At 50.8% G+C, this 27117-nt stretch overlaps 1 protein-coding gene and 1 long non-coding RNA gene across 5 annotated transcripts in view; one reads left to right on the forward strand and one right to left on the reverse strand.

Annotated features, from left to right (window-relative positions):
* The window catches only part of RBM19 (RNA binding motif protein 19), a 142335-nt gene extending 124483 nt beyond the window's left edge, over positions 1-17852 (reverse strand). For 3 of the 4 annotated variants that reach the window (XM_047827916.1, XM_047827918.1, XM_047827919.1), the window contains exons 1-8: positions 17714-17852; positions 13672-13854; positions 11880-12005; positions 11643-11681; positions 11149-11341; positions 9812-10053; positions 8127-8207; positions 743-821 (exon numbers count right to left, since the gene is read on the reverse strand). In XM_047827916.1, coding sequence (XP_047683872.1) covers positions 743-821; positions 8127-8207; positions 9812-10053; positions 11149-11341; positions 11643-11681; positions 11880-12005; positions 13672-13854; positions 17714-17749 — 979 coding nt within the window. In that variant the 5' untranslated portion in view covers positions 17750-17852. The remainder of the gene's footprint in view (positions 1-742; positions 822-8126; positions 8208-9811; positions 10054-11148; positions 11342-11642; positions 11682-11879; positions 12006-13671; positions 13855-17713) is intronic. The other variant, XM_047827917.1, reaches the window with a different exon arrangement.
* Positions 17853-18008: 156 nt separating this feature from the next.
* On the forward strand, positions 18009-26622 carry LOC125149670 (uncharacterized). Its single transcript, XR_007146003.1, has 3 exons — positions 18009-18262; positions 19459-19559; positions 26291-26622. It is a non-coding gene; the product is annotated as an uncharacterized LOC125149670 (long non-coding RNA).
* Positions 26623-27117: the final 495 nt, after the last annotated feature.

Here is a 27117-nt window from a genome sequence, read left to right on the forward strand (position 1 = left end):
CCCTGCATGCCCAGTGCCGGCCTCCCCATGGCCGGAGGCCCTCAGTGCATTCCTCCGTATCCTGCAGCCTCCCGGCCTGGCCAGCGGGTAGGCTCTCCAAGCTCAGGCCCTTCTTTCCAGCATGCTCCCCACCCCTCTGAAGCCTAGAGAGGGGGCCGGCCACCAGGAGTGGGAAGGGGCGCAGAAGAGGGCAGCACAGGGCAACACCACACATTCTCAGCAACTCAACAGTGCTGCCCGTGGACCCGGCCCAGAAAACCCCAGGACCAAGGACATCTGCTTTTTTTTTTTTTTTTTTTTTTTTTTTAAATGTCTACTTATTTTTTTTTCAAAGAGAGAGAAACAGAGTGCAAGCAGGGGAGGGGCAGAGAGAGAGGAAGACACAGAATCGGAAGCAGGCTCCAGGCTCTGAGCTGTCAGCACAGAGCCCGACGCGGGGCTCGAACCCACGAACCGTGAGACCATGACCTGAGCTGAAGTCGGACGCTTAACCACCCAAGCGCCCAGGGGTATCTCACTAAACAGAACAGGTGAGCCAATGAGCACAAGTGTGGGCTGAGGTGGGGAGGGGAGAGAAGAGGAACAGGTTAAGACGACCCGCCAGGCCACCAGGGAGGCTGGCCCTGGTCCTGAGCGCTTCAGCCCGTCCGCTGAACGGGGCCCCGCAAACCGCAAACCCAGCAGCTGCCCCGAGCCTCCATCGATACCGCCTGCCTCCCCCTCGAGCTGGCACCGGCCTTACCTGTCTTGTTCCCGTGAGCATTTCTCACTATTCGAATGGCCACTGGTCTCAGCGGGGCCAGGAATTCCACGACATTCTTCTATGAGAAGAAAAGTTTTTCCTTCTTTATCGACCCAGCAACAGACGTGCAACCCCATCAAGAAACGGGGGCCAAATTTCTGAATTCAGAGAGGTCCCCACAGTGGCTTACCCTTCAGCATCTCTCGCACCTCTGAATAATACGTATCTTTTCCCCTTGGTAAAACTACCTTAGAAAAGGTTTGTAAAAAAAAAAAAAAAACAATTGGGAGTGAAAAGTATAAATATATCTGTAGAGTAGTAACGTCCCAATCAGCATTTTCAGGCGTGGTTTCTGATCTTTTTTCTTTTTACATATTTGGGATTAACTCTTTTGTCACTTCTCATGAATGCATGAATATTTGTCCATGTTACTTCTTCAAGGTGACACATAGAAACTTAAAGGGCTGTTGTAGACAGTCCCCGATTTTCTGAACTCTTTCTGTTTTGGACTAAAGGTGATTTAAACACACTTTCTTTTTTCTCTTTTTTCTTTTGTTTGCTGTTTTATTTATCTTTGAGAGAGAGAGAGAGCGACAATGAGAGAGAGGGTGACAGAAAATCCAGAAGAGGCTCCCGGCTCCAAGCTGTCAGCACAGAACCTGATGTGGGGTTCGAACTCATGAACCACAAGATCATGACCTGAGTCGAAATCGGACACTTAACCAGCTGAGCCACCCAGACACCCCAAACACATTTTCTTAAGATGCACACAAATATACACAATATTAGCAAATGCCGAAAAGTACAAAACAAGAAGTCAAAAATGGCCCCGGTTTCCAATGCCCAGCTCACTTTTGTTGGCTTTTTATTAAAAATGAAAGTAGGGGAACCATTCTCATTTGTGTACTGGCTTTTAAGCCCGTTAGAGAAGCTTCAAAGGTGCAAGCAACCGTAAAAATCAAGGCACAGAAGACGAATGGAAGAAGTCCAATAAAGTTGGGAATTTTTGCTGTTGCTACTCCCATTTTTAAAAATGTCAAATTACCAAATTCTCCCCCCCAAAAAACCTTCTTCCTCATTTTCATGTGCCTACTGAGAAATCTAGCATATGATAGAAGGTGTGACTTCTTTATGGGGCACCGGGGCGGCTCAGTCGGTTAAGCGTCTGACTCTTTCGACCTCAGCTCAGCTCCTGATCTCACAGTTCCTGAGACTTGAGCCCTGCACTGGGCTCTGTGCTGACAGCGCACAGCCTGCTTGGGATTCTCTCTCTCTGCCTCTCCCAGGCTTGCACTCTCTCTCCCACAAAATAAACATTTAAAATTAAAAAAAAAAAAAAAAAAAAAAAAGGTGTATCTCTTGGGAAAAAAAAAATTCATCAATCTACACTCTTCTGTATGTTGCATGTTTTACTTGATGGTAAATCCTGGGGACCTTCCATACCAGGACATTCTTTTAAGTGACATATCATATCCTACTGTTTCAATGTGCCCCACCTTAGTTAACTCCAGCTAACTAAACTCCAGTTCGCGTGAGTCAACTAGACCTTGTGGTTTTCAGTACGGGCACTACGGAAATTTGGGGCCTGGTGATCTGTCCTGTGCACTACAGGATGCCTGGCAGCATCTCTACCCTCTGTCCCCAGATGCTCCCTCCTCGGCTGCAAGAGTTGAAGCCATCTCCAGATATTGTCAACTGTCCCCTAGAGGGGGCACACCATCCCCAGCTGAGACCCCCTAACTTAGCCACTTCTTTTTTTTTTTTTTTTTAATGTTTATTTTTAGAGAGAGAGAGAGAGCAAGCAGGAGAGGGGCAGAGAGAGAGGGAGACACAGAATCCGAAGCAGGCTCCGGGCTCTGAGCTGTCCGCACAGAGCCTGACATGGGGCTCGAACCCACGAACCGTGAGATCATGACCTGAGCTGAAGTCGGACTGAGCCACCCAGGCACCCCTAACTTACCCACTTCTTTAAGGACAACGTGTAAAGGTTGTTTACTGGTTTTTGTTTTTGGGTGGTTTTTTTTGCGTTTCTAAATAACAACATAAATTGATGCATTAAGTTACCAATTAAATAGTAACACGAAAAGGCGGCAGTGAACATTCTTGCACTGAAATCTTGGTGTATGTGAGCCGTTCGCCTACAGCAAATTCCTAGCATTAAAATTGCTGGGCCAACGGACTTCAAGCTGTATTACAAGCTGTAATCATCAAGACACTATGGTACTGGCACAGAAACAGACACTCAGATCAATGGAACAGAATAGAGAACCCAGAAATGGACCCATAAACGTATGGCCAACTAATCTTTGACAAAGCAGGGAAGAATATCCAATGGAATAAAGACAGTCTCTTCAGCAAGTGGTGCTGGGAAAACTGGACAGCGACATGCAGAAAAATGAACCTGGACAACTTTCTTACACCATACACAAAAATAAACTCAAAATGGATGAAAGACCTCAAAGACAGGAAGCCATCAAAATCCTCAAGGAGAAAGCAGGCAAAAATCTCTTTAACCTCAGCTGCAGCAACTTCTTACTCAACACGTCTTTGGAGGCAAGGGAAACAAAAGCAAAAATGAACTATAGGGACCTCATCAAAATAAAAAGCTTCTGCACAGCTAAGGAAACAGTCAGCAAAACTAAAAGGCAACTGACAGATTGGGAGAAGATATTTGCAAATGACCTATCAGATAAAGGGTTAGTATCCAAAATCTATAAAGAACTTATCAAACTCAACACCCAAAAAACAAATAATCCAGTGAAGAAATGGGCAAAAGACATGAATAGACACTTCTCCAAAGACATCCAGATGGCCAACCGACACGTGAAAAAATGCTCAACATCACTCATCATCAGGGAAACACAAATCAAAACCACAATGAGATACCACCTCACACCTGTCAGAATGGCTAACCTTAACAACTCAGGCAACAACAGATGTTGGCAAGGATGCGGAGAGGATCTCTTCTGCATTGTTGGTGGCAATGCAAGCTGGTGCAGCCACTCTGGAAAACAGTATGGAGGTTCCTCAAAAAACTAAAAATAGAACTACCCTACGACCCAGCCATTGCACTACTAGGCATTTACCCACAGGATACAGGTGTGCTGTTTCGAAGGGACACGTGCACCCCCATGTTTATAGCAGCACTATCGACAACAGCCAAAGGATGGAAAGAGCCGAAATGTCCATCGATGGATGCATGGATAAAGATGTGGTATATATACACAATGGAGTATTACTCGGCAATCAAAAAGAATGAAATCTTGCCATTGGCAACTACGTGGATGGAACTGGAGGGTATTATGCTAAGTGAAATGAGACAGTCAGAGAAAGACAAAAATCCTAGGACTTAGCTCATATGAGGACTTAAAGAGACAAAACAGATGAACACAAGGGAAGGGAAGCAAAAATAACATAAAACCAGGGAGGGGGTGCAAAACAGAAGAGACTTAAATACAGAGAACAACAGAGGGTTCCTGGAGGGACCGCAGGAGGAGGAATGGGCTCAGTGGGGGAGGGGCACGAAGGAACCTACTCCTGAAATCACTGTTGCACTGTATACTAACTAACGTGGATGTAAATTTAAGAAAAAAAAAAAAAATGCTGGGCCAAATGTATGTGGCTTCTTAATTTTGACGGACGCTTCCAAACTGCCCTCCAAAAGGCTGCACTGCACACTTCTACCGACAGCCTGCCAAAGTATTATCGAACTTTTAAAATGTTTGCAAAACGTAATCTTCCAGGTTGGACCTGTAGTTCTTCAACTCTGAGTGAACTCAAGTATCTTTACTGGCTCATATGAGTTCTTTTCCTTAAAAGACCTCCTAACCTTTTGTCCATTTTCCTTTCAGGTCACAGGTCCCAATACCAACCTATTTATTTGTAAGTTAAAGAGACCTGCCTGTTCTTCGGTGAAGAATGTCTGTCATCTCTTGACTTTATGACATCTGTCGTCCTACAGAAGGTTTTAACTGCTGTGTAGTCAATTAATCCATGTTCTTCCTTACGGCCACCAAAGTTCTGCAACAGCTTGGAGGGCAGTGTTTCATACTAATATGATAAGTAAATTCACCCAATGCTTCCTCCTGTAACTTTCACAGTCTCGTTTTTTAAAGCTTTCGGTACACCTGAAATTTATCTTGCTGTAAGGAGTAAGGCAGGAATCCATCTTTCTTTCGGCAGAAAAGCTCACCGATTGTCCCATTATTATTTATAGAAAAATCTCTCTTCTCATTGATGTGGACCACCCCCATGACACTAGAGTAAATGCCGATATAAATTTGAGTTTATTTCTGGATTCTATCGTACTCCATCAATCTGTCCACAACGTTGCTCGAACCAAACTGTTTTAAATGCTATAGCTTCAATCAGGTTTCAGTATCTTGTAGACAGAGGTCTATTCTTGCAGGATATTCCCCATTGTTACACCATCCCCTCTCGTGATGAACTCATTCTTCTATAAGAATTGGTATCTTTACTTTCCAAAAATGTATGGCTTTCCATTTATGTTAAGTGTTCTTTTAAGAATCCCTCACTGGAATTTAACGTTTCCTTTATACAGAACCTATAAAACTTCCATTAGAGTATCTATAAAGCCTCCCTTCACACACACACACACACACACACACACACACACACACACACACAATGTTCATCAGAATATCTAGAGGCAGGTTTTCTTTCTGGCTTAAACACAAATCTTTTCTTCCATTGTATTTTGTTTTTGTTCATAGAGAGGGAAAAAGTGACTCTTTTTTATGGCGTTAGTTTTGCAAAAAGACATCTAACGTTTACTTATTTACGTTTTTTAATTTTTTTAGGTTTACTTATTTTTTGAGAGAAAGAGCAAGCCGGGGAGGGGCAGAGAGAAGGAGAGAGAGAATCCCAAGCGTGGGCTCTGCACTGTCAGCACAGAGCCCAACCTCACGAACTGTGAGATCACGACCGGAGCCGAAATGGAGGGTCGGATTCTTAACCAATGGAGCCACCCAGGTGCCCCATCACGTTTACTTATTAAGCATGATTCTCTGCATGTTTGATATTGAAAGGATTCTGACTCTAAATTACCCAATAATTCAGAGAGTCTAGTGCGACCCAAATACTGCCTGCAGAGATGAACTTGGATGAGCTTAATTTTTAAGAATCGGTAAATACAGACTATCAACACAGAGGAACCCTTCAAGAGGAAAAAAAAAGGGCAAAGATATATATGGTCGGGCACTTTGTAAAAGAGGATGAATTACAAATGTGATCGGCCCCACCAATGATTGAAAATATAAATCAGGATGAGATGCCATTTTCTCCTGTCATGTTGACACAGGTGAACACCCGGGGTTCACAGAAGCGGGCATTTCTGTACGTCGCTGAAGAGAGTGCAAACCAGCAATGCTTCCGAGGGCAACTGACATTCTGTATCAAAGCCTTGAAAGTGCCCGTGCGTGCGCCTGCATGATATCTATCTGAAGCAAGGGTTGGCAAACTGTGGCCCGCAGGCCAAATATTGCCCACGGCCTGCTTCTGCATGACCTGAAAGCTAAGAGTGGTTTTCCGTTTCTGAAGGGTCATTTGAAATAAAGAAATGTGGTCCAGATACCATAGGGCCCCCAAAGCCTAAACTCTGTTGACCTCCGTGGAAAAAAATCTGACCTCTGGTCTCAAGGGATGCATTATTATTAACAGCGAAGTCTGGAAACGACTCCCAGGCCCCACCTTTGGGGATTCGGGGAGTACATATCACAGTGCGTCCAGAGTAAGTCACGTGCAACGTGAACGATGACGCTGGCGGGGAGGATGCAGAATATTCTACACCACGCCCCCTCCTGATGAACTTACTCTTCTACAAGAATTAGTATCTTTACTTTCTAAAAACATGTGGCTTTCCATTTATGTAAGTGTTCTTTTCAATCCCTCCCTGGCTTGCTCTTTCTCTCAAAAAGTAAATAAACATAAAAGAAATTGAAAATAGTAATTAAGCAAACATTAGATGCCTTTTTGCAAATCTAGTGACATAAAAAACAGTCACTTTTTTTCCTCTCTAGGACCAAAAACTAAACGCTGCAGAACATTCAGCATTCAAAAATATTGTTGACGTATTGTGAAGTTTGAAAATAGTTTCTACTGTAGGAATGCTTTTTAAAGCTAGAAGACGGTGATCATTGTTAATATACTAAGAAAAAACTGTCTAAGATCAACTCAGAATTTATTAGTGGTTCTCACTGAGTGAGATACAGGGATATGGGGGGGGGGGGGGGGGGGGGGGCGGGGCATGTGGGTGTGTAGGAAGTTGTCCTGCTTTGCCTGGGACAGTCAGTAATTACACCCACAGGAAGTACCCCTGCGTCCTGGCTCCCTATCTGGTGAGCATTCCTCTCACCCTCAACTTGATTAAAGAACATTTTATTTACTTTTTTTTTTTTTAATGTTTATTTTTGCGAGAGAGAAACAGAGACATAGCATAAGCAGGGGAGGGGCAGAGAGCGAGGGAGACACAGAATCGGAAGCAGGCTCCAGGCTCTGAGCCATCAGCACAGAGCCCGACGCGGGGCTCAAACTCACAAACCACAAGATTATGACCTGAGCTGAAGTCAGATGCTTAACCGACTGAGCCACCCAGGCACCCCTTGAACTTTTTTAATGTTTATTTTGTTTTTGAGAGAGAGAGACAGAGAATGAACAGGGGAGGGGCAGAGAGAGAGGGAGACACAGAATCAGAAGCAGGCTCCAGGCTCTGGAGCCCGACGCGGGGCTCGAACTCACGAACCGCGAGATCATGACCTGGGCCTAAGTCGGACGCTTAACCAACGGAGCCACCCAGGCGTCCCAAAAGAACATTTTATAGGTTCATCCTAGTTCTAAGTAATTTTACCTTATATAGCTACTTACAAAAATCTTCTACTGTAAACTTTTGTGACTTCCATAAAGGAGGGAATCTGCTCTGTAAACCCAGAATCTAACACTTTTGGCCTGCAGGCCAAAAGCGGCTGGCAGCCCGTTTTTGTCAGTCAAGTTTTTCGGGCGCACAGCCATGCCTATTTGCGCACCTATCGTCGAGGGCGGTCTCTGTGTTGCCACAGCGGGTTGGGCAGTCACAACAGGGACCGTATGGATCACAAAGCCCTGAGTATTTACCAGCTCATCCTTTTCAGACGTTTTTACCAGAGAAAGTCTCCCACGTAACCAGGGGATGAAACCGATCTTTCTCGGTCTCTGTTTCCTGACCCTGTCAACGCCCGAGATCGGAAGCTCTCAATTTGACCCCAATGCCTTCCAGTTCAAGTCCTCAACTGGCCCTGAAGTCCCCATGCAGCACAGCGTCCTGGAATCCTCACCCCCGTCCCCTGCTCTCCCAGGGGCTCCTTCCCCTCGTCACGTTGTCGGCACCTACCTCCGTGACGTTGAACGGGGCTCCCCGCAGCCTCACGGTGTGGGGGGTGGTGGGTTCCTTCTGGGTTGCTGGTTTGTCTGCCTGAACGACGGCAAGAACAGAAAGGGCCACAGTGAGTTCCTTGCCACAGCTGCAGGAGGTGGCCCTTCCAGACGCCTCGGCAAGGACTCAGAGGCACGTGCTGCCAGGGCGAGCCGCGGGACGCTGACAAGCATCACGCCTGCCGTGGAGGTGCCGTGTGGCTGGTGTGGAGGTGAGGGCGTGCTAACACGGGCTCCAGGCTACAAGGAGGGGCAGAGGGCCCGGGATGGAGCCTTGAGGTACCGTGACAGTGGCTACCATTGACTGAGGGCCTGCTCTGTGCCCGACACTGTCCGAAGCACTTTGCAAACACGGCTGGCCTGTTGAATCTTCAAAACAACCTTAGAGGATTATGGGTTTGGGATCTTCTTTATAATGCCGGAACCCAAACTGCCCAGAAAAAAGGTAGGTTTTCTATAATCTCTTTGGCAACAAAACTTGCCCTGACTTGAAGTCACCTGCCAGGACAACCTGCCCTCAGCTGATGCGAGGCAACCTACAGGCGACCCTTACCCTGAGGGCAGGAGTGGTCCTTTGTGGTTTCACTGCAGAAACAGAAGTATGTGATGACGGACCGGACCCCACTGCGGGTGCCACGCTGCCAGGGGGATCTTCCTGATCTCTGAAACTTCCAGGGCCAGCAGGTGCCCCGGCACAGGGGTTTGGAAAACCAGACACAGAGGCCATTGCTATGCTGAGTGTCATCTCAGACGAGGAGAAGCACCCTCACCCCGGGTCCCACGGCTACTCTGTGTCGGGGCTGAGATCTGAACCCACAGCTCTAGGAACTCGACATTAGTCCGGAATATACATTTTTAGGAGAAAAGGATGGAATGTGCAATCGGAAGGGGCCAAAAATGAAGGACGGAGAAGGATGAAGAAAGAAAAAGAGAGAGGACACGTGGCACCTTGAAGGGAGCTGGCTGGGGTATAGGGAGGTGAGGGCATGGGGCCCAAACACGACCCACCGGGTCCCTAAGCAGAGAGAACGCCCTGGTGGGGGACAAGGCGGCCGTCCCTGAAGGTCGCACCCACGTTTATAATGTAGACTTCAGAGCCCAGCAGCCCAGCAGTTGTGACCCCACGACTTCCCAGCCATGACCTTGGCCAAGTCGCTTCCCTCCTCTGGGCCTCGGTTTCCTCACCTACAAAATGGGACAGGAATCCCTGCACGCCCCTGCTCCCCAGAAGGCTGTCCTAAGAGTCCGCGACAGACGACAAAGCGCGCGTTGTACCCAGCATGTAGTAAGCACTCAATTAATCCCATCAGTATTGCCGACTGTGGGCTCACACCCGCCTATCCTGCTACGAAACAAAGTACCACCTGCTCCTACCTCTCAACCAGCTCATTAACACCCCTCAGGTCCGGAAGGCAGGTGGCCTCTCCACGTTGCCACAGAAAATAAACTCGGGGCAGGGAGAAGTGCTTGCTCTAGGTCCCACGGTGAGCAAGCGGCAGGGCTGAGCCGCAGAGCGGTCTTTCCTTTATGATACCCGCCGCCAGCAAAGGGGCCGCAGCGAGCACGGGCGAGGACGAGGGCACACGTCCCCTCCCCGTCCTCCCTCTGCCTCCCGAGTGCCCGCGCACGTCCTCACGCACACACCTCAGCGCCGGCCGCCCCCGGCCTCTTGTCCCTGGACGGCGCGTCCTGCTCCGGGCCAGCCGCGCGCCCCCCTCCGTCTTGCCGGACGGCCTCGCTCCCGTCCGCACAGCTGACAGCTTCGTCTTCGCTCCCCTCCTCCTCCGAGGATGACAGCGACTCGGACGTGACCATCTTGGATTTCAGGTAGTCCATGTCGGACAGTTCCTGCTGCACGGCTGCCCTGGGTTCGCGGCCACCCTCCTCTGCAAAAAGCAGGGGGGGCAGTGAGCGGAGCAGGGGCCGGGGCAGCAGAGGGCCACTGGGGGCAGCCCCGGTGGGTCCTCTGACACGTGACGTTAACCGGGGCGAACCGCGGGGAGTTCTGGTATCTCACGGGCCACGGCTGGTCGAGAGCCACGCGACTCCCCGGGCCGGCCCTGCCCTCGTCAGTCTGCTCTTTCGACTGCGGCCTGCGGGAGTCTTCTGAGAGCACGGACAGGACCGTCACTCCTGGAGTGGCCTCCAGATGCTCCCGGGACACCCACCCTCTTCCTCGGGCCCACGTGAGCTGCCCGGCTTCTCCCCGGCAGCCACCCCAAACCACGCGGGGTCCCCTCGAGCTTCTGCACTTCCCTCTGCCCTGTGCCCTGGCCACGCTCCTCCCTCTGCCAGCCACCCCCTTCCCGCGCCTCCCCCGCTCTATCCCAGCAGCTCCCAGCGAGTCGTCTGGACTCTAGTGTTGCCAGAAGCTTTACCAGGCCTGAAATTCACAGGGAAGTCATTCTCCCGCCTCAATGCAAAATCGACGCCCGACCCGCAACCACAGCAACTGCCACTCTGGATGGCGACTGCTCCCGCTCGCATCCCCCCGCCCCCCCGCCCCGACGTGGCCGTGGGCCCCTGCTGAGGACAGAGGTGCTCTCCCTCACCGCCTTCAGGCCTCCGCTCTACGGTCCCCTCCTCAACAGGCCTTCCCCGGGAGCTCTCCTCCCCCCTTTCCTGCTTTCTCCCTGTGGCACCCGTCTTTAGGCACGTCGTCAACACTGAACTTCATCTCCCGTGGTTTCTCTCCCCACCACTGGAATGGGGGCTCCATGCGAGCAGGATTCTTCTGTCTTTTGCTCACTGCTATGTCCTGAATGCCCGGCATTCAGCGGGTGCCCCATAAATATTTGACTGACTGTGACCAGGCCGGGTCAGAGCATCTTGGGTGGGATAACCACCCCCACTTGAGGACAGCGTCTCTCACAGTCGTCTCCTGTGTCTGGCACTGAGGGGCCCAAGGTCACACCCCTGCTGGTCTGGACACACGCAGGGGCACGCGCTCCGGCAGGGAGGGTGCACGCGGATGCCCTTACCTTCCGGGTCCCCCCCAGGCCCCTCCTCGTCACTCTCCTGCCCCGAGTCGGAGTCGAAGTTCAGGTAGTCACTGGCAGTCCTGCCCTTCCCTTTCGAGGGCTCGGCGTCCAGGGCATCGTTCGCCCAAGTGGCTGTCTGCGTCCGCTTCTGATGAACCGACAGGAACTCCCGGAACTCGGCGTCTTTCTTCAGCTGGTGGCACCGGGGCCGGGGACAAAGGGGGACAGGCAGAGAAGGCTCAGCTAGGGCGCACCCGCCTGCCTCCCCGGAGGATGAGGGCATCCGCCGAGCTCACGTCCCTGGCCTCCTGAGGACCCTGGGGGCAGTTGGTGGTACCCTTCACCAGACTAGAGGACTATGGAGCCACAGAACCATGGCAAGGAAGACGAGGCCCACCTCTGCCTGCCAGGCTGCCTCACCCCCTCTGAGCCTGCCGCAGCCCGCCCAGCACCACCCAGGGCACCCACGCTCTCGGCCAACGGGACACACTCACCTTCTCCAGCTCACCCGCTACCTTTTTCGTCTTGTCATCCTGCAAACAGAAGTCGCAGACGGTGAGGGTCACAGATGAGGGGGAAGGGGGGACAGAACGCATTGCCCGGGGAGCACCCGCCTTCAGGAAGCACCCGAGGGGGGGTGTCTGGCCATTCCCGCTCCCACCGCCCAGCCCATGCAGGGGCCACCACCTTGCTGACACCGGGGATGCGGGTGGGAGTGACCCTCTACGCACTTTCTTAGGTTCCGTCGAGACGGAGTCTTGGCCTTTTGAGGGATTCTTAGACTGGCTTGTTTTCTGGGCATGCTTGCTCCAGGCCCGGGGCTTTGTCGGGTCCCCAAACGACTTGCAGAACTCCACCTGCGTGGGAGAGAGAGGGTGATGGGGACACTGCCACCCGCCCAGCACGGGCGCTCCCCTTCGGCACCTGGGGAGCCGGGCCTTTTTACAAAGGTGGCTGTCACTTGCTGGCTGAGTCGGCTGAAGCAAATCACAACCGACCCTTGAACCACAACCCCCGAGTTCCTGTCTCCACTCCTGTCCCGATCACCCAGGTCGAAGGTCGCAGCCACTTAACCTTTCCGATGTTCAAAGTGGGGGGGGGTGGGGGTCGCTCCCACCTGCAGAGGGCTCAGACTGCCTGGCACGTGGAACTTGCGGGTAAGCGCAGTGACCGTGGTGACTTTAGCGAGGATGGGCAAAGCCCGCAGGGACTACAGATGTCCCTGGGATGATACGAGTTGGAACCGTGCGGGTCCGCTTGTATGCAGATTTTTTTTTTTTTTTTTTTTTTTTGCTAAATACAGTACAGCATCGTGAATGTCTTTTCTCTCATGATTTCCTTAATGTGTTTGTTTGGGTTTTTTTAGCTTATTTTATCGTAAGATTACAGCACAGAACACATATAACATGCAAAATACATGTTAACTGTTATCAGTAGGGCTCCTGGTCAACAGTAGGCTATTAGTAGTTAGATTTGGGGGGAGTTGAAAGTTCTGCACGGATTTTTAATTGCGCAGGGGGTCGGCTCTGGAGCCCGAGTTCTTAGCCATCCAGCCCCCAGGGTGGCTGACGCAGGGGGTCGAGGCTAAGCTAGCGGCCTCCCGGATCACTGTCATTACCGTGGGGCAAGCTCAGCCGGCCCCAGAGGACAGCTCTGGGGTGACGAGACAGGGGGGCGACCGCTCGGAAGCCCGGAAGTGCTTGGTGTCCAGCCTGAGCTGAGAGCCACGCTTTCTGCCACACTCAGGAGTGCCAGGCGGCCACCTCTGCCCCCTGGGGACAGGCTACCATCCTGCCACACCCCTTTGTAGGGATTTTCAAAATAGTTCTGCTGTTTCTGTAGCAATGACATGTGTTCAATGTATGAAACTTAAACCAACAGAAGAAAGTACAAGTGGGAAAAACAAACAAACAAACAAAAACCCGTTTTTACCCTAACCCTTATCACCCGGAGGGAAAAATTAACGTTTTGGTAAAAATCCTTCCACGTGGCTCTCTTCACATCACACACTTGTAGACTAAAAAATACGAATTGTCTGAAAGGGATCGCATCATACACACTTGTCCAACATCTGGTTTTCTCTTCTCACCAGAGCGTTAAGGATGTTTTACCAACTCATTAGATGTACGTGAGTGACACGGGCAGGACCTCCTCCTCCAGGAAGCTCTCCTGACCCCTTCCCAGGCCAGGACCCGGGCCCCCTGGCGCTTCCCCGTCACAGCGCTGACAACACGGACCGAAAGCGGCCTATTCACCCATGAGGATGGGGCCAGGGGCACGATGTTTCTCTCAACCCCCAGCATCGGGTGGGCGCTCCCCGCCCCCACGCTGAGTCCCACCCTGCCCCCACGCTGAGTGGGAAACTGCGGAGAAAGCTCTCCAGGGGAATCGTACGCAGGAAGTTTGAGCACCGGTGAGGTGGACCAGGGCAGCATGGTCCGGAAGCAGCCAGGCTCCGGACAGGAGCGGAGAGGGGAAGGTCAAGTGGGGTCAGGTTCGACGGGCAGGCAGAAGTGGACTCACCACGATCCGGGATGTGTCGATAAAACTCCTGTTGAAATGGTTCAGTGCCGATCGGGCCTCTTCCTCCGACTTGAAGCCGATGAAGCCAAACTTACGGAACTTGCCGTCTTTGGTGAACTTCAGGCTGCAGTCGGTCAGGGCGCCAAAGGAGGCAAACAGCTGCCTGAAACGCTCCTCCTTCATCTGGGACGGAAGGGGCGCAGTGAGGGAGGAGCAGGGGAGTCCTCAGAGCCAAGGGGGTAAAACCGGGCTGGAAACCCCGAGGCCCTGGGATTCCCTGTTAGGATAAGGAGAGCGAACACATCGGGAGGTCAGCCCTGTGGCCACTCCACAGCCAACACCTGATAAAGACCTGTCAGGATAAATGCGTGAACAAATGAACGTGGTAGGTTACATGTGTTTGCTCATTGTGGTAGAGGGTAGATGTCCACATCCTAATCCCTGGGCCCCGTGAGTATATGACTGTTGATGGCAAAGGCATTTCACAGATGTGATTACATTAAGGATCCTGAGATGGGGAAGTTCTCCTGGATTATCCGGGTGGATCTGAGGTCCATGTTCCACTATACGAGACAGGAGGGTCAGGGCCAGAAAAGGTGATGGGATGTTGGAGACAGAGAGAGACTGCACGATGCCATGCTGTTGGCTTTGACCATTCAGGAGGTGGCCAGAAGCCCAGGAGAGCAGGCAGCCTGGAGAAGCTTAAAAAAGGCAAGGAAACAGATTCTCCCCGGGAGTCTCCAAAAGGAACGCGGCCCTACCAACGCCTTGATTTTAGGATTTCAGCACCGGGGTGGCTCAGCCGGTTAGGTGTCCGACTTTGGCTCAGGCCATGATCTCACGGTTCACGGGTTCGAGCCTCACGACAGGCTCTGCACTGGTGTTGTGGAGCCTGCTTGGGATTCTCTCCCTCTCTCTTCCTCTTTCTCTGCCTCCCCCCCACATGCACCCGCTCTCTCAAAACTAACTAATAATAAGATTTAAAAGAAAAAACAAGGTTCTCTGCCCTCCAAAACTGTAAGATTACCAATGTGTATTGTCTAAACCACTTCGTTTGTGGCAATTTCTTGTAATAGCAATAGAAAACTAATTCATTAATGTTCTTAGGATTTGGTCACGGGGCCCACAGTATGGAAACTGGCTCCTGGCCCCCATCCTCACTCCAGCCAGGCTACCCATCCAATTCAGTGAGTTTTTTATTTTATTTATTTATTTATTTATTTATTTATTTATTTATTTATTTTTTAAATGTTTATTTATTTTTGACAGAGAGAGAGACAAAGCATGAACAGGGAAGGGGCAGAGAGGGAGGCAGAATCTGAAGCAGGCTCCAGGCTCTGAGCTGTCAGCACAGAGCCCGACGCGGAGCTCGAACCCGCAGACCGCGAGATCATGACCTGAGCTGAAGTCAGACGCTTAACCAACTGAGCCACCCAGGCGCCCCACAGTGAGTTTTTTAAGCAGTGACTGGGAGAACTGTGTGTATGTAGTACTGGGGACACCAAAAGCCCCCCAAAATAGCCAATACAAGGTCTAAAATTAAAAACACTGGAGACCTTGGCAGCCCAGTAGGAAGGGAAAACACATTTTCTGAGGCAGGTTCTTAATAACTCTGTAATCATTAAAATCTCGTATCACCCTATGAGTTAGGGATCATTATCCACGTTTTTAGAGAGGAGAAAACGAAGCTCGTGGAGGACCAATGGTCTACCCAAGGTCTACAGGCTCGAGGTCTGTGACTCAGCTCAGGTACATAAAAGGCAGTGAAATTCATCACCCCCACTACCTGGGAAGAGCCACGCGCAAGTCTGACCCCACCATTCCTCTGTCCAAAACCTCTTGGCGACTTTCGGACGCCAAAGGCTCATGGAGAAGCCGCTAAGGTAAAACACGAGATTCTCCACAACCCGGCCTGACCCACCCCTGCAGTACCACCTCTTGCCAAACTTCTCGAAGCCCTCCCCGACTCCCACCTCTGAGGTTTTACTGATCGTCTCCTGTGGGTGCAATCTTCCCAAAAGGCCCCGGCTAACCCCTCATTCTCAATTCAGTCATCTCCCCCAGAAGGCCTCTCCCAGACTCCTCAGGTGGGTCAGGTAACCAAGCCGCCTATGCTCACACAGCACGGGGTCCTACTTCGATCCTTGACCTTATGTCACAGTGATTTGGCTCCGATCTCCTCTACTAGACTGCTCGTGCTCTAAGGGAGGGGAGGAGGGGGGACTGAATTTTATCTCCCACTATCTACAATGTCGGCAACATAACAAGTACTCACTACTAAATACGTGTTGGGAAAGAGTTAAGAAAAGTGTATGCTATCGTGCAAAGAGAGACAGTATGGTGAAGGGGTCAGGAACGCACATTTCTAGAAGCAGACTGCTCAATTCAATCCCTGCTCTTTGAATTACCAGCTGTGTGCGACCTCAGGGACATCACTCTCCTTTGCTGTAGTTCGGTCGCTTCACCTTTAAAATGGGCGTAATCATGGAAGCTACCTTGTAGGGTTCTGCTGAGGAATAAATGAGTTACTTAACCGAAAGCCACTGGTGCAGTGCCTGGGACGCATGGAGCTCTCAAAACGTCAGCTACTACTACCATTGGTTTTCGTGAATTCTTTCATTCATCAGACAAGACAAGCAAGGGTAAGAGAGTCAGTCCAACGAGAGAAGAAGCCCAATGAGACGGAAGTTGGGAGGGTAGCTATGCTAAAGTCCTCATCCATCACCGTGAGGCACCAAGAGACACTGCCTAAAGCAGATGGATGGATCAATATGTATTCTGAAGGTTTACTCCTTAGGGTAAACAATGGAAGAATTAAAAATAATATAACAGACAGTTAGGGAAAAACAGATGATTAAAATTCCTCATCTTGCTTAGGGGAGGGTCAGCAGATAGTCACTGAGGTAAACAGACCACGAAACGGAGGAGAGAGCACGCTATTTAGACATGAAGAAACACCAATGAGGAGTCCTAAAAACAAACCACGGAAGATGATTCCTCCTGGACAGAAAGACAGAGGCAGGGTGGAGCAAAAGATTTTGCTTCTCATTTCATACACCATTGCGCTGTTTGAAAATTTTTTTTTTTGTAGTGTTTGAATTCTTAAAATCCTGTCATAGGTCCCCCACAACCGCTGGGGGGGGGGGGGAGGGAGGAGTTACACACACACACAATAAAGCCGAAATGGCTTTGTGTTGTCACTCCTAAGGAGAGAACCGCCTGAGGAATTAGAGTTAAGAGTCCAGAAGACATCTCATCCCATCCAAAGGGCACATTTTGTATCTTGGGAACGAGCTTACTAGCCACACCAGTGGTGGGGGGGGGGGGGGGGGGCTCTTCATCCCAACAAAAGTTACAGCAAAATAGGTAAGGATGAACCCCTGGGGCTCGCTGCCTCCAGGCATCTGACACCACCTACTTCCCGGCTATTTCTTCACTTATTCGTTCCACATGTTTTTACTGAATGTCTACCACGTGCCAGGTTCTGTGCTGGGCTCTTGAAACAGTGACAAGTGTGACTGGCTCACCCCTCTCTACTTATTGGATAAACGGTTTAAAGCCCTTCACACGCACTCAGTCTCCTTAAATTATGCCCACTGGCCCTAAAGTTGGGAGTCAGGATTGTAACGCAGGTCCTCAACCTAATACTCCCCATTTGCCCCTCCAACAGTTTCCCGAGTGGGAGATGAATACCAGTGCAGGGTCCGAGCCAGTCACAAGTCAACAAAAAAACGTGATCGGACCAGAGGGGTTGTGGAAGAGAGCATTCAGCCCACGTGGGGTGTTGGCATCTCCGCCGGAAAAGTTGTCGGGATGGAAGTCAGGTACCCTCGGACCGGCTGTGGAACCTTGAGCGCTCGCTGTCCCCCTCTCCCAACTGTCAAATGGGGGATTTGCCACCGATCCTGCCCTTTTGGGTTTCGAATACGTCCTGAGTCCTGCCCCAGGGCCGAAGCTCCTCAATTCTCCCCAGCCACCTCCTTCCTAGCCGCCAACTGGCTGCTCCCAATTTCAGATTCTCAAGTCCAGGCCCCGCACTCACCCCATTCGGGAGGTTCTTCACGATCAGTCGCGACATGGCGCACGGTCCCCACTGGGTTGCGATGCCAGCGCAGGTGGACAGCGTCTTTCACCAACAACTTTCACGCTCCCGCTCTGGGGGCCGCCATCTTTGACGAGCCGGAACAAGATCACGTGTTTCAGACGTAAGCCCGCCCTCTCCGGAAGCAGGCGTGGCCGAACCGGAGCGACCCAAGGAAGTCACACCCCTCAAGGGGCGGGCCTGAGCGCTTGCATTCTGCGCATGCGCAGGCTGTTTTCGCCCGTAGAAACCGGTGGCCCCGCAGGCGCCCGGGGGCGCTGGTTGGCTGGGGTCTGCGTGTGGCGGGTTGGGCGCTTGAGTGCTGGGGAACACTCGGAAGTCGTTGTTAGCCCCCTTCTGTATTTTCTTTTATTATTGAATCCTAAAACAGCCCGAAGAAGTGGGGGGGGGGGGCGGTAAGGATTAGGGATGCTTGCCTCCCATTCAGAGATAAGGAAACTGAGGTTCAGAAAGGCTGCCAGACACCATGAATCTATGAGAGCGTCACTTGTAAGTATTAGAACGTGTCCATTGGAAATAAACATGTTGTTTTGCGGGCGAGTCCGCTGGGAACCAGATTAAGGCAGCTTGCTCAAAGTCACAGAGCTGTGACATATTAAGTAGTATTAAGTAGTCTTAAGAGCTAGGATTTTGAGGTTCGTTGGTTTCCTACAGGTGCTGTAACATTACCAGAAACGTGGTGACTTAACAGAAATGTATCCCTTCACAGTTCTGGAGGCAGGAGACCCCAAATCAAGGTGTGGGCAGGGCTGCACCCTCCTGGTAGTCTCTAGGGGAATATCCTTCCTTGCCTGGTCCAGCTCCCGGTGGCCCCAGGTGGCCCGTGACTTGTGACGGCATCCCTCCAGTCTCTGCCTCCTGTTGACAATGCCTTCTCCCCTGTGCATCTGTGTCAAATCCACTCCCCTCTCCTTTCTCTTACTGGGCTTAGAGCCCATCTCAAATCCAGGATGACCTCACGTCAAGATCCTTAACTTTCTATCTGCAAGGACCCTCTTCCAACTAAGGTCACATTGGTAGGTTCCAGGGTGCAGGGCATGGGAGTGTATCTCTTCGGGGGACACTATTCAACCCCCTTGATGAGGATTTATTTGCTTTGTGTAGAGGGTTACTTGGAAGGTCGAATTTCACCCTCTCCGCCTCTTGTAGTCCCTTCCGAGGAAAGCACACATACACATGTAAAAATGTACCCTCACAGGCCTAGAGTGGATGATTTAAGGGATCACTTTATTTATTGATATTCGTGAAAATGCTCTTTAATTAAATGACAATTAGGGGGTTGTTTTCTGCACACAGAGACCCTGGTCAGGAGGGGCTGAAGCAGGCTTTATAAGGCAGCTCCAGGATATTAGCCTTTTATGAGAGGGCAAGTGTGGGTTGCCCCACCAGTCCTGGCTTCATGTACTTTTATTTTATTATTTTCATGAACTGCCTTTATTAAAATGTGCGACTAAACGTAGCCTTCCCTAAAGAAATTCACAAATCAGAAGGTCTTTCAAAGGTATTAAAAGAAATCGAATGCTCTTTGCCAATCTGTGTGTCCCAATGCTGGGCCAGGAAAATATGGTCGCCACATGTCCCGGACGGAGGGACTGCTCCTGGGTTGTATTGCATATCCCCGTGCATTTAATAAACAGCCACGTTGTAACGTTGTTATTAATCTTCCTGTTCTCCTTCCTTGCCAGGTTGTCTCTTGCCTCCTTTTCTCTCCCAGCAAATATAATCTGGGGGCACCTGGGCCCCACCAGACCGGCCTCTCTGATCACACTCAAGGATTAACAATCAGGTAGGTCTAAGCCGGCTCTACCCGAAGCTGCCATCATGAGTGCACTGGGGACTGTGGGAAGTTGTGTCTGGATCGTGAGGGAGTTACCTTCCCAGGGGAAAAAGGCTGCGGGAAGGACTTGGAAGGGTTTGGTAGAGGCAGGATAGAGAGAGGACAGGAGATTGGAGTCTTGATTTCCTCCACATGAAGAGTCTAATTATGAGAAGACATCAGATAAACCCCAAGTGGGGGACATCCAAAAAAAAAAAAAAAAAAAAATCCCTGATCAGGACTCCTCAAAATTGTCAAGAAGTCTGAGAAACTGTCCCGCCCAGGAGGAGCCTGAGGAGACAGGACAACTAAATGTTAACATGGGATCCTGGGACAGAGAAAGAGAAAGGCTGAGGACATCCAAACAAAGCATGCCCTTTAGTTAATAATACTGTATCGATTTTGGTTCCATTGTGACAAATGGACCATGGGGATGCTAACCCGCAGGGGAACCTGGGTGCAGAGTGTGTAGGAACTCTAATAGTCTCACAACTTTTCTGTAAATCTAAACATGATTCTAATATAAAGAGTTTATTAAATCTTTTTTAAGGATATTTTGAAAATTAAAGGGATTTGAGAGGTCGGTATTTATAGATGTGGAATAATCGCTAAGGTGTGTTAGGGCAAAAAGCAAGGTGCAGAAGAGAGAACTCTCTCTGCCCCTGCTTGCCTGATACTAACCTGCCCCACCATGAGAAGACCGACCTTTGGAAAGGGCTTCTATACAATAAAATAACAACGGACGCCTCAAATGCCTTCAGGCATGATCCTTTCTACTTAAGATGTCTCAACCCCCTTCCCAGGGGCCCTGCGAAACCCACCTTCCTTCTCAAAACGTCTTTTGGTAAATGACTTAGATTTTTAAGGATACATCCAGCAACCATCACTCCCGTTCCCCCATCCAATCTGTTCTCCTTCCTACAGCAAACCACTGTCCAAAGTTCTCATCCATCTGTCTCTCCAGGGACAGCCAAGCTTGTGGTTGTCGCAACAGGAAAGTAGCCACATCAGTGGATGTGTGTGTGGCTGTGTTCCAATAAGACTTTATTGATGGACGCTGCCATTTGAATTTCCTATCGGTTTCATGGGTCCCCAAATGGTACTCGTCTTTTGATTTTTTTTTTTTTTCCAACCACTTAAAAATGGGAAAACCATTCTTGGCTGTGAGGTCATAGAGAAATGGGTGGCTGACCCAATTTGGCCCGGAACATAGTTTGCTGACCTGTATGTAGACGCAACATGGGTAGAGAGCCTTTTCCTTTGAGCACCTCGCTTTTAGCCCTTTCTAATACACCTTAGCAATTATTCCACATCTATAAATACCGACCTCTCAAATCCTTTTAATTTTCAAAATATCCTTAAAAAAATTTAATAAACTCTTAATTTTAGGGTCATTTTAGATTGACAGAAAAGTTGCCAGAATATTAAGAGTTCCCCTGCACCCTGCACCCGGGTTCCCCCGCGGTTCGCGTGGGCGTTCGCGTAGGCGTGGTGCATTTGTCACAATCGAACAGATATTGATACATTATTATTAACTCAAGTCCGTGCTTTATTTGAATGCCCTCAGTTTTTCCCCCGCGGAGGTTCTCATTTCCGTTCCAAGCGTTCCCGTTTCTTCCAACAGCAGCTTTTCTGGGGATCCTGACACCTAGTAGTCTAATGCAGCCCAGCAAATATCTGAGTGACTCCCGTGCAGGCACTGGGGCTACAGCTGTTAACAAGACAAGCGCCGTCCCTGTGCTCATGGGGGAATCCCACATGAGACAAGGAATTCCAAGTGCAGTGAGCGTTCTGAGAATTAGGATGTGGTTCCCCAGGGGACTTGATTGAGGCTGGGGCTTCTAAGAATCCCGGCTGGCCACATACTCGCTAGGTGGCCCCCAGCAAAGTGCTGATCCCTGAGCCTGTTGTCTTTTCTATAAAATTGGGTAATGGCTGTCAACACCCACGTGTGCCCACCAGGCTCACCGAGGATTAACATTCAGCCCACTTGACTTACCTCTCTCCGTATATTATCATTATTACAAAACTAGTTGTATTCATCATGGCCCTTCACGCTGAGACTCTTCCCCCCAGATCCAGTCCATAACCACAGTGCAGTCATCAAATTCAGGAATGTTTAGCATTGATATCGTACTTTTTTTCCTAACACCGCGTATTCAAATTTCAGCCAGCGTCTCAACCACCATTTTGTCCCCTGGTCCGTGATTCAGCCCAAGATTACACGTGGCAATCCCTTGTCACGTCTCTTTAGCCTCCTTTAATCTGCCAAGATTTCACCAGTGTTTCTTCCCCTGTCGTTCCCTTGATGGTTCCGAAGGCTGCAGGCTAGTCATGTTATACACTGTCCCTCAGGGGAGGTCCAGCTGGCATTTCCCCACGACCGAATTGGGGCTATGCTGTCAATCTGTCGCAAAGCGGGCGATGGGAACGCTCGTCAGCAGGGTAAGGGCCGTCTGCCAGGCTCCTCTTCCGTAAAGGTTTTCCCTTTGTCATCTGTAAATCACCCATGGGGTTTCTAGAAAATTTGACGGTATTTACAAAGGCTTAGCGGCAGTCGATTTTAGTTTGTACAGGGTTACACGAGTCCCGGACGACTGCCTTTCTATCCATTGACACACAGGGAAACTGAGGCCCCCAAAGGAGGAAACACTAGCTCAAGATCACAGGGTAGAAACCAAGGTCAGGTTCAAGCTGGGCTCCTCTGGCCCCTTCTCACCTGTGGCCATTCCCTGTAAGGGCGGCAAGGGAGGTGCTGGAGACCGCTACCCTGTATGTCACCACCTGACAGTTTCAGTGTGGCCCTGGCCATTCACTGCCCATCACCCCAGAATCCCCTTCCCCAGAAAAGCAGCCCCCTATTCCCAGGAACCTGCAGAGGAACCTTCATGGATGCAGGAGGCCATGGTAACTTGAGACAGGAGACCAGGTGTGAGCCACACCTGTGTGGACATCGGGTAGCTCACCTGTGACCGGTGGCAGCTGAGGACCCCCCCATCCCCCTGCCTCTTGGCCCTGCTGGGAGCCCAACATTGGAGATGTGGGGGGCCCTTCTTGCCCTTGGCGGTGAACCGTAAAGATTCACCTGGAGGCACATGGAAATCACAAATCATTCCTCACACAGACTGTGGCTGGGGGGAAACTGAACCCATTCTAAAAAGATATGCCCACGGGGGTCTTATCCCAGGCTCTGGTGCCTCCAAATTCCAGTGCCTGTTGAACCTGGCCTGGAGGCCTGAGACAGGATGATCTGGGGGTAAGACCAGAATCGTTGTCCTTTCTTTTCTTATTTTTTCAGCTGTACTGTGGGCAGATGCCCTGTCTCACATACAGAGGATCAAAAGGCTGGTTTGAGAAGGGAGTTCGTTTCCTGACCGGCCTCCAGGGCCTGTGAGGTCCAACCACTGACCACTGCTCCCCACTCAGCTGCAGCCACACTGGCCACTTTCTGCTTCTCAAATATGCATGCCTTGTCCTCACCTCTCATGGGTTGAACTGCATCTCTCCCCAAAATATCTAGAAGCCCTTGGAACCTGTGAGTGGGATCTTATTTGAAAATTAGGTCTTTACAGATGTAATTTAAGGATCTGGAGATGAGGTCATCCTGGATTTAGGGTGGGCCGTAACCCCAATGACTTGGTGTCCTTACAAGAAGGTCACATGAAGACACACGCACACAGGGAGAACTCTGATGGGGGAGACAGGGGTTGGGGGAGGCAGCCACCAGCCGAGAATTACCAGCAACCACCAGAAGGTGAAAAAGGTGAGGAAGGATCCTCCCCTAAAGACTTCAGAGAGACCACGGCCCTGCTGACACCTTCATTTTGGATCTCTAATCTCCAGAAGTGTGAGAAGATACATTTCAGTTGTTCTAACCGCCCCCCCCCCATTTATGGTAATTTATTACAGGAGACCAAGGACACTAACACGTCATCTCAGGGCCTTTGCATGTCCTGAGCTCTTCTTTTTTTTTTTTTTTTTTTTTTCTTTACGTTTATTTATTTATTTTTGAGAGAGACAGAGACAGCATGAGTGGGGCAGAAAGAGAGGGAGAGAGAAAATCCCAGGCAGGCTCCACGCTGTCAGCACAGAGCCTGATGTGGGGTTCAAACTCACGAAACCACGAGATCATGACCTGAGCCCAAACCAAGAGCCAGAGGCTTAACCGACAGAGCCACCGAGGTGCCCCCCGAATTCTTCTTTCAACTCTTCACCTGATCGAGGCCAGTTCATCCCTTGAGCCTCAGCCTGAGAGGACACGTCCATCGACATTCGGTCCCGGCCGACACTGACTCTGAGTGCACCCACCACCTTCCCCAGCGGCTTGTAACTGCCTAGGCGTTTGCTTGCCTACAGGTTTAACACTCGCCCGGCCTAGAAGGTACTCCTCAGCGGGCGGGGGCTGTGTCTGCTTTTGCTCACCTCGGTGGATGATGGCAGCCCCCTCCCCTGAAGGACTGTTTGCAGAGCCTCTCCCCGGCTGCAGAGAGCCGCCTTGCCCCAGGTCCTACCCCACCGTTTTGGCCTCTATCCACCGACTGCTTGGTGTGGGGGGTTGTAGAGTCTCGGCCTCCTTGCCCTAATTAGAGGCAACCCCGGAGTTTTGGCCGCTCTTCAAAATTCTTTGCGAGGTCTGCGAGGTCTCTTCTGACACTGAAGTTCAGCCGGGCTCATCCTTCCGGCCCTTCCTGCTCCTTCCCTGTCCTTGCCTGGGTTCCCCCCGGATCCCAAGAGCACCCCCTCATGAGCCCGCTTGTACTAAACTCCATCTCAGACTTGGTGTCCTGAGAACCCCATGCGCAAGGATGTCCCGACGCTGGGCGCACGCGGGAGGGCGGTGCCAACTGCGTAAAAACAGTTGTTTGTGGTAAATGAATGAACTTGAACTGCTGTGGTCCTCCCACCCCCTCCAGGTGCCTGCCCTTAGCATCCCAGGCCAGTCACCCTTGTCTGCCTCCCTTTCTTTCTTTCCTTCCTTCCGTCCTTCCTCCCTCCCTTCCTTCCTTCCTTTCCTAGTAACGATCTCCTAAGCCAACAGGTGGCACACTTTTTCTGTAAAGGCCGAACTATTTGGGCTTCATGAGCCATGAAAGTCTCTGTCACAACCACTCAGTTCTACCGTCGTGAGCAGCCACAGACAATACATAAATGAATGAATGTGGCCGTGTTTATTCCAATAAAATGTTAATGACGAGGCAAGGGGCCAGATTGCTAACTGCTGGCCCCGATTTACTTTAGTGGCTCTAAGGCACCGTCACTCTGTTCCCTCTGCTTAGGTGTCAACCCTCCGAAAATAGAAAAAGCATACTTAGCTTGCAGGTCATACAAAAGCATGCCGTGGGCAATACATGCCTCGTGGGCCACGGTTTGCCAACACTTGCTCCAGATAAATATTTTATGCAAGTGCACGTATGGACATTTTCAAGGCTTTTTTTAAAAAAAAAATGTTTTTATTTATTTTGGAGGGAGAGATGCAGTGGGGGAGGGGCAGAGACATACAGAGACAGAATCCGAAGCAGCCTCCAGGCTCCGAGCTGTCAGCACAGAACCCGACGGAACATGACCTGAGCCGAAGTCAGATGTTTGACCGACTGAGCCACCCAGGTGCCCCTAAACTGGCTCATGTAAACCTCACAATAACCCAGTGATGTGGGTACATTTATCAACTCCATTTTACAGATGAGGAAACTAAGGCACAGACAGGGGAAGTGACTCAACTAAGCTCACTCAGGAAGTAGGAGGTGAGAAATCAGAGCCTGTGTCCTATTCACTGCGGCACACGGTGTAGAAGCCGCTCCCAGAACTCAGGTCAGGGTCAAGCTTGATGCCTCCTCTTTACTGGTTTTAGGTTTTTGTGTCTCAGTGCTAAATGCTGGTGGTGTTCCACAACCCTTCCCGCCTTTCTTCCTTTTCCTTAGTGCGGGGGAGGTATCTATCCTCACTTGGCGGGTCTTCGTGCGGCCAAGCCAGAAGGGCTGCCTGCAATTCCACAGACCGACCAGCAGGGGGCGCGAGAGGATCACGTATAAACCCGTGCAGAGCAGGGCAAAAAGGAGGACATTTCAAGCTGGAAGTTTCCAGGAGTAGGACGCTGCCCACCGGCCTGCAGGAGCAGCAGAGATATGGGTCTAATCTGGCCTGGTCGCAATGGATGGAGATTAGTTCTGATTTCACTCCATTAGGAAGACAGAACCCTGCCTCCTTGCGCCAGAACCCTGCTAAAACTTAGCCTCTGGCTATAGGTTTGTCTGTAAATATTTCTGCGTAAGTAAATGGCTTTGACCCCAGGGGAAATTAAAGAAGGCCCACAGTGTCTACATGAAGACAAAGGAGAGTTACCTGTCTAGGAAGGAAGGCAAGGACACTGTGCTGGTCAGGTTAGCAAGCAGGGGAAAAGGTCACCGTGGTCTTGAAGACATTTCGATGTAGAGGCCTTCTCCACAGTCCTGGGCAGGGTCAGGAGATGCCAAGGATACCAGGACCCTGGACCAGGACCCGTGACAGTGGGATCCATGGCAGGTTGGGAAGCGGCACCCCATTAGAGATGCACACCATAAGCCCGGAAACTTAAGGTTACCTTGCATGGCCAAAAAAAAAAAACAAACAAAAAAGAAAGCCTTTGTAGGCGTGATTAAGATTAAGAGGAGATGATCCAGGACTTTCCGGGTGGACCCGAAATGCAGTCACACGTGCTCTTACAGAAGGGAGAAGGTGATGTGAAACGGAGCAGAGGGCGATCTCAAGGCGACCGTGGCGAAGACCGCACCGAGCAGCCACGAGCCAAGGACAGCCCGCGGCCACCGGAAGCCGGAAGAGAGAAGCCAGAGGCGCGAAGCCGGAAGAGAGAAGGCACGGATCCTCCCCCAGAGCCTACGGAGGCCGGGTGGCCCGATGGACGTTCAGTTTCCACCCAGCGATCCCGATTTCCGATTTCTGGCCTCCGGAACCGTCATGAGACAATAAATCATCACATGTGTGGCAATTTGTTACAGCAGGCACAGGAAATTAATATAGAGCCATTGCTTCTGCAGGTCCAAAGGGGTGGAGGGAGGGAGGGAGGGTCACTGCCCAGGGCTGCCCAGAGGGGAGCTGAGGGCACAGGGAGGCACAGCCACTGTCTGGTGGCACTGTCACGCTGGGCACGGGGGAGGTCTAAGTGCCCAGTCCCCTGCCTGCCTCCCAGCGCTTGGTGGTGCCTCCCATTGGCTGAACCGGCTGACAGGTGAAGGGTAGACGCGGGAGGCTGCGTGATGGGGTCCGTGCAGATTGGCCTCGGTCGGGGTTGAAGGACAGTGGGTCATAACCAGCGCCCCTCTCGATGCCCCGCACGGGCCTGTAACTGGCCAAGAGCTCCCATTTTTCCAGGACAGCCCCCTATTTGGGTGGGTTTTCCCGTCTTATACAAAGACAACGTAGGCGCCCCCCACTGTGGTGCTTTAGGAACTTTCCCAAAGATACCTTCACTGATGAGCTTATGGTTTCCGACTCAGCAAAAACAAAAACAAAAGAATATAATAATCTGTATTGG

The sequence above is a fragment of the Prionailurus viverrinus genome, chromosome D3 (genome assembly GCF_022837055.1).
Source record: "Prionailurus viverrinus isolate Anna chromosome D3, UM_Priviv_1.0, whole genome shotgun sequence".
NCBI classification, from domain to species: Eukaryota; Metazoa; Chordata; class Mammalia; order Carnivora; family Felidae; genus Prionailurus; species Prionailurus viverrinus.